The 12,401-nt window shown below is 37.9% G+C and overlaps 5 protein-coding genes across 6 annotated transcripts; 2 read left to right on the top strand and 3 right to left on the bottom strand.

The window, feature by feature from the left end:
* The first annotated feature begins 149 nt into the window (after positions 1-149).
* On the top strand, positions 150-2,356 carry LOC107965011. The gene is made up of 6 exons (XM_026442751.1): positions 150-950; positions 1,022-1,428; positions 1,711-1,810; positions 1,884-1,985; positions 2,060-2,215; positions 2,278-2,356. The coding sequence occupies exons 1-6, from the start codon at positions 657-659 to the stop codon at positions 2,341-2,343; spliced, it is 1,125 nt and encodes a 374-aa protein (XP_026298536.1). The 5' UTR covers positions 150-656; the 3' UTR covers positions 2,344-2,356.
* Positions 2,357-2,479: 123 nt separating this feature from the next.
* Positions 2,480-5,499, bottom strand: LOC725335 (probable cytochrome P450 12a5, mitochondrial). Of its 2 annotated transcripts, XM_006561859.3 has the most exons (11): positions 5,361-5,499; positions 4,998-5,276; positions 4,532-4,643; positions 4,327-4,449; positions 4,101-4,242; positions 3,767-4,017; positions 3,520-3,700; positions 3,286-3,455; positions 3,124-3,202; positions 2,854-3,054; positions 2,480-2,789 (listed from the first exon to the last, which is right to left on the bottom strand). In XM_006561859.3, exons 1-11 carry the CDS (start codon positions 5,482-5,484, stop codon positions 2,679-2,681), a joined length of 1,773 nt encoding a protein of 590 aa, XP_006561922.1. In that variant the 5' UTR covers positions 5,485-5,499; the 3' UTR covers positions 2,480-2,678. The 2 variants fall into 2 exon arrangements, with proteins under 2 accessions (XP_006561922.1, XP_001121195.3); XM_001121195.5 differs by having other exon boundaries at positions 4,998-5,499.
* Positions 5,500-5,748: 249 nt separating this feature from the next.
* On the bottom strand, positions 5,749-8,329 carry LOC725302 (H2.0-like homeobox protein). The gene is made up of 4 exons (XM_006561860.3): positions 7,579-8,329; positions 7,218-7,424; positions 6,030-6,223; positions 5,749-5,953 (listed from the first exon to the last, which is right to left on the bottom strand). The coding sequence occupies exons 1-4, from the start codon at positions 7,682-7,684 to the stop codon at positions 5,771-5,773; spliced, it is 690 nt and encodes a 229-aa protein (XP_006561923.1). The 5' UTR covers positions 7,685-8,329; the 3' UTR covers positions 5,749-5,770.
* Positions 8,330-8,481: 152 nt separating this feature from the next.
* LOC107964994 lies at positions 8,482-10,032 on the bottom strand. The gene is made up of 3 exons (XM_016914084.2): positions 9,839-10,032; positions 9,460-9,737; positions 8,482-9,359 (listed from the first exon to the last, which is right to left on the bottom strand). Exons 1-3 carry the CDS (start codon positions 9,993-9,995, stop codon positions 9,216-9,218), a joined length of 579 nt encoding a protein of 192 aa, XP_016769573.1. The 5' UTR covers positions 9,996-10,032; the 3' UTR covers positions 8,482-9,215.
* Positions 10,033-10,322: 290 nt separating this feature from the next.
* LOC113219014 lies at positions 10,323-11,627 on the top strand. The gene is made up of 3 exons (XM_026442964.1): positions 10,323-10,362; positions 10,458-10,711; positions 10,792-11,627. The coding sequence occupies exons 1-3, from the start codon at positions 10,323-10,325 to the stop codon at positions 10,918-10,920; spliced, it is 423 nt and encodes a 140-aa protein (XP_026298749.1). The 3' UTR covers positions 10,921-11,627.
* The last annotated feature ends 774 nt before the right edge of the window (positions 11,628-12,401 follow it).

Raw genomic sequence — 12,401 nt, 5'->3', positions numbered from 1 at the left:
CTTATTTTAAAATTTTAACAAATACTGATATCACTCAATGTTATATATTTTTTATGTTATCAATGTTAAAAATGTTATCAAGATTAAAAAATTTCAGTAATATATACATATGTGAATGTCCAATACAATATTATATTATAATATTACTTGTAATTATTCGTATTATTACAACTTTCATATCCTATCCTATAGATATTAACACATAAACTTCTGGAAACTTTTTAGCACTATCTTTATTACTTGAGGTATAATGTAAGAACTATCTGTACTATCTAAAGTTTAACAGATTTGATCATAAGAATCACTTGTAATATTCAATACATATTGCATTTATGTTTAATAAGAAATAGATTCCAAGCAAAAGGATTCACTAATTCACGTTCCACATGCAACCCTTCCCACAGCAGCGAGAAACCGCACGTAAGAAAATAATTGCGCGCGTAAACGGAAAGAGGAACTCGAAGTCTATTATTAGCGCTACAACAAACGCAATATTTTATTTCTTTGGGGTCGAGACGATCGTCGAAGAGCGTCGTCATTATTTCGGCATACGAGATCGAATCATACTTGCACAAATTATTACAAATTTTCATCAATCGAATCGAAGCAAACAACTTGTGAAGAAGAGGATCGATCGATTCTGACTTTACGTTACCATGTTTCGAAATGCAACGCCAGAAAAAGCGATCGCGTTTACCCAATTTATCGTGAGTTTATCCTGTTGTTGGCCACTTCCATCGACAGCCACCAAACTCCAAACACGTTGTTTCAAAATCATAAGATCATTGTTGTTTCTCAATTCACTTCTACTTTTCTTCCCTTTGTTGTACTTCGTATACGTGAATCGAAACGACAATACGACGTTCTGTAAAGCAATGTCTTTGTCACTTGCCGTTGTACAAGTGCCTTTACTTTCGTCCTTTTGTATCACTCAGTACGATCGATTTCAGGTAAGACCTTATCCTCGTCTATCACCATCACTAAATCTCATCTCATCTCTGATTGTAGTAACGTGTTGCAGCGATTGATCAAAGAGATGAAGTTTTGCTGCGAGAACGCAAACTCGTATGAGAGGCAAGTTTTTCAAGGATACGCGAAGAGCTACGCCACTTTCTACGGTGTTTCCGCAATTTGGTTTTACTGGTGCGCTCTTATCGTTGTTGTGGGGACACTTTTCATATCCGATCCGTTCCCAACTAACGCGGAATATCCATTTCCCGTTCACTTCGAGCCCGTGAGAAGCATAGTTTTTGTGCAACAGGCGCTCGTTGGTTTTCAATGCTCCGCGCATTTGTGCGTCAATATATTTTGCGCGTTGCTGTTACTGTTCGCTGCTGCCCGCTTTGAAATTTTGATGAACGAACTCCGCGCTGTTGAAAATATCGAATCGCTGATAAAATGCATAGAAAAATATTACGCCATCAGAAGGTATGATATTTTGTGTTGATGAGAGAGAGAGAGAGAGAGAGAAAAAAGGGAATCAAGTTGAGGTAAATCCGAAATAGATGGAACGTGAAATTTGAATTGTCATCAATCGTTTCGACGAATATCGAACCAGTTTCACTTTCGTTGAAATAACATTATTCGTGAAAATTTACTATCAATATTTTTTTTTTTTTTAAAAAGCGTTCCATCTTTTTCAAAATTATATTATTATTATTATTTTATATATGTACCTGAAATTATACGATTATTATTTTGTTGCGTTAGATACGCGGAAGAAGTGGTAAACTCGGCTCGATACACAACTCTAATTACGTTATGCATCTGTGGCGTCGAAAGTGTGTTTGGTGGTATCATTTTTATCGGGGTGAGTATTTTACAATCTTACTATCCACTTCTGCACGGAATAAATTAAGAAATTGCGATAAATATTGTTATAGCGGCAACCGTTTACCGTGAAACTTCAATTTCTTACCCTGTCTGCAACTACTCTATTAGCAGTATTTATGTGCGCGTGGCCAGCCGATTATCTAATGGATGTAGTAAGTTTTAATCAACTTTTGTGTCGACTGTTACAAAAAAAAAAAAAGAAATTAAACATATCTCTATCCCCCAGAGTGAAAATACGATGCGAGCGGTTTACGAATCGGAATGGTATAAACGATCTTTGAAATTACAAAAATTCGTATTGTTTGCGACGATTCCACAAACTCCGGTGATCTTAAAAGTCAGGTGCATCATTCCAGCTTTCTCGCTCAATTATTATTGCTCGGTACGTGGATAATCGTTAAACAAAGTTATATAATAATATATTTCATTTGATTGATATTTCAGTTCATCACGAACGTGCTTTCTATGTTTACCGCGCTACGAGTCCTGATGTACAAAGATGAAAATTAAATACATAAATTGACGAATTCTTTACAATTATATTAAGTCTATAATAATACGATATGTTGATAAGATAGCATTCGTTTCAAATTTAAATTTAAAAATAATTTGGAGGAGAGAAGAAATAATTTTTAATGGACAGATAACGATATTTTATTATTCTTTCTCCATGTAATCAATATTGAATAAAAGTGAGTGACAAATTACAACTATTGTTACTTACTCTAAATTATGTATCGCTGTATCTGAGGTGCTTAACTTAATCAACAAGAAATGAAACATATGTTTCTACCTACACCGCTCGTTACAATAATCGGTGCTTATAACTAACTATCGCATGTGCTCTAATTCCTATTCACGAAACGGAAACGAAGAGGTTTATTGGGTACATTCACCATCATAAATCTGCTTTTGATATCGGCGTAATCGTATTCAATTCTGAATTGTCGTACGAGCTGCAAAACGAGATTTAGGAATTATATCACGATCGAACGATAATGATGGATTAAATTTGTATACCTTCGCGGTCAACAGCATCATTTTTGCTTCAGCCATATTTTTCCCTAAGCACGACCTTATACCGTGGCCAAAAGGTAAGTAGCTAAAGTGTACGTCCTCCTTGGAAGAATTGGACAACCATCTTTCCGGCCAGAACTTGAACGGATCTTCAAAGTTCTCCTCGCGTTGCGAGGTAATTTGATTCGCCATTATGACAAACGTCTGCAAGAATTTTATTTTTTAATAAGGTGGTAATAATTTTTAATTCTATTTATTTTATCATATACTTACCCCTTTAGGTATTGTGTATCCATGAAGGGATATAGTTTTTGGTAAGAGTCTTGTGATGTACGGAATCGCGGGGTGCAATCTTTGAATCGAACGATTCGTTTTATATTAATTATACAATTCTTACGTAAATTAAATTCATTGCAACCAAAACTATAATAATACCTTAAAGTTTCCTGAATGCAAGCTTTCAAATACGGCATATTTTTCAATGACTTCTCTGTGAAAGAAGAGTTGTCGTTCGACAGAACGGATATGATTTCATCGTAAACTTTTCTTTGAGTCCGAGGATTCTTTGCCAAGTGATATAACAAAAATGCCTCTGAATTTACCGTCTGAAAATCACACGAACGTAAAATTTGATCGAGATATTCACGGGTAATGTTATCGATCTCTCACCGCTTGTATACCCAAAATGATCATATCCATCAGCATCGTGCATATATCATCCGGATGGATACCCTCGTTCAAGAGTAATTTTTCCAAAACGGGCGAACGTTCGGTCATTGAACTCTCTTCGCTGTGAGATTTTCGAATTCGAAGTTTACACTGGGCTTGGCGAACATATTTTCCTATGACACTGAAGAAGAAGAATTAAAAGAAGTTTGTTTGGAAAATAAAAAGAAATTTCCTGGATCTCGCTTACTTATCGAGCACGTCACAAGCCTCGAAAAGCTTTCTGGCGAATGGTGTCAAGAAGAATCGCCAAACTTGAAATCCAGTTTCACAGCGGCTCATATACTTGTGGGCAGTGGTCAACGCGTTTATAAGTTTCGATGCTTCGGACGATGAATTGTAACCTATCGGCTCGAGGAAGCCTAGACGTTTGTTGAACGTTAGATCGCAGAAACACTCCATGGCCCAACGGATCAAATCCTCGTAAAAGCTAACAGGCACCTGTATCCGCGTATAATTAATTCGTTGAAACAGACGAGACGATGATTGATATCGATTCGAATTAAATAACGTTTAATGCGAACCTCGTTTTGTCTGTTGCGTATTTTGCATATCCTGGTGATAAGCTCGTTGCAACACGTGTCGATTTTAGTAAAAAACGTGGAGGAAATTTGATTGAACGTGTCTTCAACTTTGTCTCTGATCTCCAACCATTCTGTACCCTGCCTGAATATAATTCAATATAAATTAGATAATGGATTCAAGTTTCGACTTCATATTTATATAATTTTCCAGGTTCCATTTACTAACATTGAGAACGGCCCTGCGAGACGATATTTACGATAATTCAACCGATAATGTTGCAAAATATCGATTCCACTTCGTACGGGTGTATCGCCTTCCTGTTTAAAGACTTCCGCTATGTGCTCGGGTCTACAGCAAGGAACAAGGGTAAATAGGCAAAGATGTAATTATAGGCGAGATTATCGAAAATTATTACCTGGGAAAAGGTTACCTGTGAATCATGACAATATCTCCTGAAAGAGGCCCGTTAATCCTCACGATGCAACCGTATTCGTTGAACAAGTATTTTAAAGGTGTGATATTGCGATTCCACGTTAACCGTCCTGAAAATGGCTCAATTGAAATTTAATAATTTATCTTCACAAAAAAAACAAAACTATCTCAAACTAAACAAACGAGTTTCACGTGATTCTTTTTTTTTCTCTCTTTTTCTTTTTCTTTTCCGATTGTTTCAAAAAATGGAAAATCGCGTAATTCGAAATCCGAAGAGCAAATGAGAAATTTTCTTCTTAACTTTTCTTTACACGATAGATTCATCGATCATTCTTCAGATGATTTTCTTTTTCCTTTCTTTCTTTCTTTCAAACTTTTTCATCGATACTTTTTTTTTTTATTATTATTAGAAAAAAGATCGGGCTCTTCGCATTTCTACCTATCGATACTTCAACAGATCGTACCCTGGGTGAATCTGTTGATTAGCAGACTGGAAAGCAGTTGCGTACCGAGGAGCGGCACGTATTTCCAATATTTCTCCCAGATCTTAAGAATCGCCGGTCCAGGGATCTCGTCGAAGGGCAACGGCGCTTTGTCAAAGATCTGCGTGTCGACCTTCATCGTGGATACCTCGAACGTGGTCGGTGACACCTCGGTAGTCGCTGTATGGTCCAACAGGGGAATCGTGTCCGTTCGTAATGATTCGTCGACGGAAGCTGTTTGAGATTCCGTCATCGATGCGGCTAAAATTCGGGCGGGGGAGGAAGAGAAGGGAGAGAGAAAGTTGAATAACCTTAATAACAGTGGGCCCTGTGGTAAATACTTACAAAGAATATCGGAACTTTGAAGGTTCAAGCATTTCTGTCCCTCGTTCGATCCCAGAGACTTGGACAACTTCATCACTGAGTATTGTCGAGAAATCGACATTAAACTTGGCAACAATCGTTGCATTTTAATCGGAGTTTATTAGCCACAACGTTGCGCTTTGTACAAGAAATAACAGTCTAGTTGCCCCTGGTAACTGGTGGAAAAAAATTAAATATCGCGTTTGCAAATGGCGACGGGATGCGCGATCACGCGAGACACGCGTGCCGATTCCGAGTAGAGTACAGAAGAAGTGAAGTTGTTCACGTATATATAAATTTTATTCAACGTACGAGTATATCGTTACAAATTAGAGAACTATAGAACCGCGTCAAAACAATCGTATCGTCAAAATGTACACATTTTTCAAGGTTCACACGTCAACCTCGATCTCGATGTCCTCCTCGTCCTCCGAAGCAGTCTTTTCACTCTTTCCGTTATCCTTTCCTAATTTCCTAGACGAATCCTTCTGGGAATCAAGATTCGACAAAGCGGCGCTTTCGCTCTCTTTCGTGTGCCGCCATTTCATTCGACGATTTTGAAACCATACTTTTACCTGTAGACGACACAACATCGTTCCAATTTCTTTCCCAATTTTTTTTTCTTTTGTATTTTGTAATTTAAAATTATACTTGTGCATCCGTAAGGCCAAGGGTGGCGGCAAGTTGCCTTCTATCCGGTTTCGTGATGTATTTTTGCAAGGAAAATCTCCTCTCCAATCCTTTTCGTTGCAAGGAACTGAACACAGCCCTCGACCACGATCTCTTTCTTCTGGTATTGGATTCTGATTGATTGGCGGGTGTCGAGGTGGTGGACGATATCGGAACTGTAAATGTTTAACGATTAAAAAAAAAATAAATAAATAAATAAAAAAGAAATAAAGAACGAAAACACTGCAAGAAATTAGTGAGTAAACAGCGTAAGGTAGATTTCATTGGGTGAAGCACAAGTTAGAGAATTTGGACGCGAGTGGAAGATTACAAATTAGAGGGAGACGTGACACGATGTAAACGGTAGTTCTTAGCTGGATGGGTGTCTGTTTCAACAGATCCTATCCCGAACAAGAGGCCTCCAAGATTGGGTACTTCTGGCTGATTTACAACCCTACAGAAGTATACAACATGTGTACGAGTTTAAACAGTGCGGTTCTCTCTCCGGTTGGTACGGTCCTACGGCATGAATTGGACAGTCAGTAAGGTCATACTTATTTCTGGAACTTTATAATACCGTTTGAAATTGCAACATTATCTATTGATAAATTCCACCGAATTCTTTAATCGCGTTAATTGTATACGATTTGAATTAATTTTGACATTTTCTTTCCTCTTTTAATTTTCTCGCGCGTCATTTTCGATGACTTTTTTTCATATCGTTATTTTTATTATATGGTATAAACGGTTCAAAGGGGGAAGGAGACTTTTTTTTTTTTTTAAGTAACCAAGAAGGGGGTAACGACGAAACCGCTGTTTACATCGTCTATAAACGAATAGTGGCACTTAAGATGTCGTTTAAACACGAACAGGAAACACGAGAATACACTGGCGCGTAAATATTTTGCCCTACTTGCCGTCCCGAGTATTCGGGAGACAAGACAGTGGTCCATATGGTCGCATTTGTTAATGACGCAACCTTCATGAGTCGGGGTTTTTAGACGATTTCCGTTAAAAGGGTCAAAACGATCACAAATATGGAACTCTTTTCGAGTTAATTATCGATTAACCAACGCTATATATTTTTATTAGTTTCGTAATCATGCTCGAACATATATATACTGGGCAGAATTTGATATACTATTTTATTTATTTTTTTCTAATTCTCACCTCTGGGGACAGGTCGAAGCGGAGCCGGCCGATAAATATTTGTATAATTTTCGATGTTTCCGTGGTTGGTGGTTCCGTAACTTCCGGAAATGGAAGTTTGAACGTAAGGAAACGAGGGACAAATTCGAAGAGCTTCGCATCTGACGCAACTTCCGGGACAAGGGCACCTCACCATCGAAAATTGTACCGGAAGTGGCCTGAGTATGTCTTTTGAAACACACATATATTTTAATCAGAATTGTTGATTTTGTTTTTACTTTTGTTTTTTTTTTTTCTTTTGGAATCAAATTGATCGACGAAAATAGAAAAAAAATGATCCGAAGATCGCGTTAAATAGACGTTTCCGATATATAATTCTTACCTGCTTTCTTCGTGGAAATTTCATCCGACAATATCCGCTCCACTCCAAACTTCAATTGTTTCGAACAATTCGTACCATCCACAACACGAGTTTTCACTTCGTTCATTTTTCGTCTTTCAGTTTAGAGAAAAAGAGAGAAAGAGAGAGAGAAAAATAATCGCTCGACGCAATATTTTAATTATCCTAAAATTTTCCGTAGAACACACATTTAACACGTTTACAACATTTTCCAACAATGGCTCCACTATTAAAAATCGTACCTAAAATAAATTACGCGCAACGCGCACACTTCACTGAACACCGCGGTTTGTGTCATGATTAAAAGTAGACGCACCAGTGTCTTTTTTCGACAATAGTTCGATTCTTCTCCGCGGATAGATGGTGGAATCGATGTTGGATACGATTACGACGATAATAGTTAAAAGGTTAAACAATGACTTTCACGGAAGTGCATCGGAATGAATGAGTGAAGCAAGTCGGTTCCTGCCATGTTCAGGACGGAATTTGGTTTAAAAAAAATCACCGGAGCTCGGTGCAATTTCGTACGTGGGATTGGTCTGCACGAGAGTCGTAGGCGTGGCTCTAAGAAGATTGGTTCTTGAAGGACGATGAATCTGATGTCAGGCTCGATGGAGCATTGGTCGGAAGAATTCCCGTTCCGGTGCGTTTTTCCCGAATAAATATTTGCGAAACAACGTTCGACAAGCGTTGTACAACAATCGAATCGTATTAGAAATTGGACGGAACGCGTTAATTATCGCGGAAAATTAATAATAAAAAGGAGATCGTTGGGAAAGCATTGGGACGCACAACGAGTTGACGAGTTTTAGTTTAATTTTATTTGGATATATTTTTCTTTTTTTTTTCCTTTATACAGATTACATTTCTTCCTTTTCATAATCATTTTTTTTTCTTTTTTTTCCATAGAAATTATATACTTTCTATATTTATCGCTATAATTAACTTACTACTAAATCGTTAAAATAAATACGCTTACGATCGCAGGGAATCGTAGGAACGAAAACGTGATCAGTCATACGTTAACATTGGAGAAATAGTGGGGGGAGGAGGGGGGAGGGAGGAGGAATAAAAGTCGGAAAAAAACAAAAATAGATGCTATTCGGGGTTATACGTATCTGTGGAATAATAGCATAGAGACGTATGGCTGATGATATCTCTGGAAGCCATATGGTTATCTTTGCATGCAGACTTTCGGAGTATACAGTCACTTAGGTGTTTATTTGAAGAGCCATGTTTGAAGCAGCCTCTACCCACATGCTAAGAATATTCTTCGGGATATGTACACACCGTGATCCTCTATTCGATTTTATTAGGTTTTAGGATTTTCAAGAGTCCAGCGAATCACACGATAGGCGAACCCCTAATTGAGTCCGATCACGACCGACTTTTATCGCCGAACTCTCTCATATCCTCTCTCGTGATCGACGCTCCACCGATACGTCGATTTTCGTCATGCGAAACGTATACGATTTTTCATCGTCTAAAATTTATCTTGAGAAAAAATTCTGCCAAAGATCTAAACATTTAAGGATAAGAGGGGAGGGGGGGAAGGGAACGTAAATCTTCCGTTTCGATACACATTTTCCGGGATCCGTTTTAGGAAACAGCATTTTTTTTTATACATTTTTATACATCGCATAATATTTCGACAGCAGAATCATCCCTCGATATAACTTTTCAATTTCTAAATCGTTCTCTAATGATTCGAAGGCAGGCACGTCTCTTTTAGGACGATTATACGCTTGCAAACCCTGCAAGTTCTGAAAAATTCCAGGATTATCACAAACGAACGTTTCGATTTCAATCAATTTTGTTATTGTTACCCGTCGATGAAATGGAAAATTGAAAATATTCACTCACCGAGAGCACTATGACATTTCCATTGCCCGTATTTCCTTGACGAATTCCTGTTATTATGAGACAGAGAAGGTAGCCACCGAAAGCAAGGAACGAAAGCGCCGTCACCGACAATTGAAATATCTTCGAAATTTTCGTATCCTTCCCTTTCTCCTCGTAATGATCCTCGTACCTTCTCATCGGTTTTCGGTTTATTCTTTTCAGGGGTTGCGCGACAGGCAACGACGACAACGAAAACGTTCTACTCGATATTTCTTCCGGTTGCTCGTCTTCCTCGACATCTGTACGCGATTCGATTCGATTCATTTTTTTTTTAAAGAAAAATTCTCTCTCTCTCTCTCTATTTAAAACGTATATTTTTCTAAAGCGTTAAAAAGTTTACCTTCTTCGTCCCCGAGAGTGGACTTTATTTGGATCAACTCGCTCATCGGCAGTTCGCTCAAACAAAGTACTTCCTGCGTGTAAAAAGACGTTCGATTTGCCAATGTGATTTTCGAGCCAAGAAACACGAATAAAAGCGATACGGTTACGATATTCATTTTAAGTCGTATTTTAACCCAAATTGTTACCGTTTCAAGCGAGTTTCGACCTTTCAACGACGTAGCCCGATTTATACTAGAAATATATCAATCCTAAGAGATTTGTCCCGAGATTTCTATTCTCGCGCTTGGTTGACAAAGCGAGAAGAATCTCGATCTTAGTCCACGGGGGACCAACGAGGAACAGGAACGTCGCGATTCAACAATGTGGAAACAAGTAATTAACATCCGTTATAACCGGATGTTCGAGTATAATTCCTCTAGTGTTCGAAAAACTTTGCTCGCGTAACGATGAATTTTCTGTGCGCGTTCTTTTGCATCTCGACCATGGCGATCTTTGTGTTCGGTTCACCTCAACAGGAGGATGGTCGGTAAAAATGAACATTTAACGATCAATTTTAATTTTACTCAACGATCGATCGAACAACAATTTTCTAACATTTGTAAAAATCTTTTTTTCAGGTGTACTCGACAAGATAAAAACGGGTTTCGAGTACGCGTCGAATTATCTGGAAACTGCAAAGGACATTGCCGACTTGGTGGCGAGTAGCTTGGGAAGCAAGCAAAAGGAGAAACGAGGCGAGGACGAAGATGCGAAGAATAAGGCAAGTTTTGGCCCTTCCACCCTCATGTCTGCCTTCTTTCGTCTCTTTGGACTGGATTCGCAGAAAGTTACAGCGATTGCCGTGAACAGTGTCATATTCCTCGCACAAATGGTACTTGATTATTGTATATTTCATACTATACTCGTCTTAATCTTAATATGGAATAACCGAGAATACAATATGAGATGCAGATAAGCTCGTTGTTCAATTTGAAGCCGAAAGAGAATTCTGGTCGAAGTTTGGAAGATGAGAGCGACGCTTCGTCTTGGGATCCAGCGAGATTAATTACGGAGAGCAAGAACGAGAGAGTGAGTCGTTAGCCGTGAAGGAGAGATCGAAAATTGTGGGAGATGTCGGAAGGAATTTTCTTTTTCAGATTCAGAATTTGCTGGAACAAGCTCGAGACGAGAATCTAGCTAGTCGATTGATCGACAGATTGGATGGCGACGATTCATCGTGCATCAGATTGCTCGTGTGCAAAATTTCACCTGTTATCAAGGCGGCGCAATATTCTTTAAAAAACAAAAGTCAAGATAAATGGCATCGAATGACTTCTTGGCTACCGAATAAAGACGAGTTCGAAGAAAACAGCGACGAATGCGAAAACACGCATACAGATTGCAGTTTATTTTTCTAGCGGTACCTATTGAATCGGCCTGTAGTAGTTTATTTAACTTTATTTGCTACGAACTTGGTTCGGGAAGAAATGAGGATTGGCTCGAAGAAATTTTTCGAATACTTTGCAACTGAAACTGAACGCTTGGAATTTCATATATATGTATGTATATATATGTATATATATAAAAATCGATATGGAAGATATTATTTATAATTCAAAGTCTATGCGTGAGTAACCGTGTATAATGGAATTGCTAGGAATCAAAGAATTGGTTTGCACAGCATATATATTTGCGTCCATACAAATATATACTATATTACAGAGAATGTACAAGGTATACCAAAATTAATTTACCGAACACTGCATTTTTGCTGCATTTTGCCAATCGACGAATGAAAGAGAAAAAAAGCAGTGAACCACCATTTTCCTTTCTGGAATATGCACTATTTATTTTAAATAAACTCCTCGTGAATTAAATTTGGCAATATATACCCTTTTCTCGTATCTCCAGCCATCTCCAGGATGGCCGCGCTCGCGCTCCATTACACCAAATAAAATTACTATTGCTTCAAATCGTTCGATCTTTACATTTGCCTCTTGTACGTTGCACAAGGAAATGCTTTCGATAATATCATTTTGTGAAACAGAAGCGTTTCCTTTAAAATCGCATTTTTAATACGATTTAAACGTTGCCTCGTTGATATTTAGCGAGGATTTTAATAACAAAAAAAAAAAAGAAACGATCGACACCTTTATAAAACGCATTGTGCGAAAAAATGTAACAATATCCAGTAACAAAAGTGCGCGATCGAGTTATAAAACGAATTATCTCCACAATTGCAAAGTTTAAACAATTGCACTGTGAAGCACCAAAAAACAATCGCAGAATCATTGGACGTAACTCGTTAACGATTTACCAACATCCGAAGCAACAAACGTCGATACGTATTTCCCATATGGAGGAAGAGGAAGGTTTACTTATGCGATTCTTTAAGGACGGTGCTAAATGCTGAAAAATCTCTACGTTTCGAAAACCTTCGATTAAGTCGAACGATTTTAAAATGACTCCTACAATTTCGAATATCGACTCGAATCTTCTATCTTCGATCATCATTAACTTTAATGGATATAAAATCAACTATACGTATAGATATATGTATATATGTATAGTCCGTGTTTCGA

This window comes from Apis mellifera, linkage group LG9 (genome assembly GCF_003254395.2).
Source record: "Apis mellifera strain DH4 linkage group LG9, Amel_HAv3.1, whole genome shotgun sequence".
Taxonomy (NCBI): Eukaryota; Metazoa; Arthropoda; class Insecta; order Hymenoptera; family Apidae; genus Apis; species Apis mellifera.
This window is presented reverse-complemented; position numbering and strand designations above follow the sequence as displayed.

Coding starts and splice junctions, on each gene's coding strand:
- LOC113219014 (XM_026442964.1), top strand. CDS start 10,323: ATGGCGATCTTTGTGTTCGGTTCACCTCAACAGGAGGATG. Junction 10,363..10,457: donor TTCACCTCAACAGGAGGATG/GTCGGTAAAAAT, acceptor TCTTTTTTTCAG/GTGTACTCGACAAGATAAAA. Junction 10,712..10,791: donor TCATATTCCTCGCACAAATG/GTACTTGATTAT, acceptor TATGAGATGCAG/ATAAGCTCGTTGTTCAATTT.
- LOC107965011 (XM_026442751.1), top strand. CDS start 657: ATGTTTCGAAATGCAACGCCAGAAAAAGCGATCGCGTTTACCCAATTT. Junction 1,429..1,710: donor AAATATTACGCCATCAGAAG/GTATGATATTTT, acceptor TTGTTGCGTTAG/ATACGCGGAAGAAGTGGTAA. Junction 1,986..2,059: donor CCGATTATCTAATGGATGTA/GTAAGTTTTAAT, acceptor TCTATCCCCCAG/AGTGAAAATACGATGCGAGC.
- LOC107964994 (XM_016914084.2), bottom strand. CDS start 9,995: ATGAATATCGTAACCGTATCGCTTTTATTCGTGTTTCTTGGCTCGAAA. Junction 9,738..9,838: donor CACTCTCGGGGACGAAGAAG/GTAAACTTTTTA, acceptor AATCGCGTACAG/ATGTCGAGGAAGACGAGCAA. Junction 9,360..9,459: donor GAAATGTCATAGTGCTCTCG/GTGAGTGAATAT, acceptor GGAATTTTTCAG/AACTTGCAGGGTTTGCAAGC.
- LOC725302 (XM_006561860.3), bottom strand. CDS start 7,684: ATGAACGAAGTGAAAACTCGTGTTGTGGATGGTACGAATTGTTCGAAA. Junction 7,425..7,578: donor AATTTCCACGAAGAAAGCAG/GTAAGAATTATA, acceptor GTGTTTCAAAAG/ACATACTCAGGCCACTTCCG. Junction 5,954..6,029: donor TTGGCCTTACGGATGCACAA/GTATAATTTTAA, acceptor TGTCGTCTACAG/GTAAAAGTATGGTTTCAAAA.
- LOC725335 (XM_001121195.5), bottom strand. CDS start 5,484: ATGCAACGATTGTTGCCAAGTTTAATGTCGATTTCTCGACAATACTCA. Junction 3,203..3,285: donor TGCATTCAGGAAACTTTAAG/GTATTATTATAG, acceptor TTCGATTCAAAG/ATTGCACCCCGCGATTCCGT. Junction 3,055..3,123: donor GATACACAATACCTAAAGGG/GTAAGTATATGA, acceptor AAATTCTTGCAG/ACGTTTGTCATAATGGCGAA.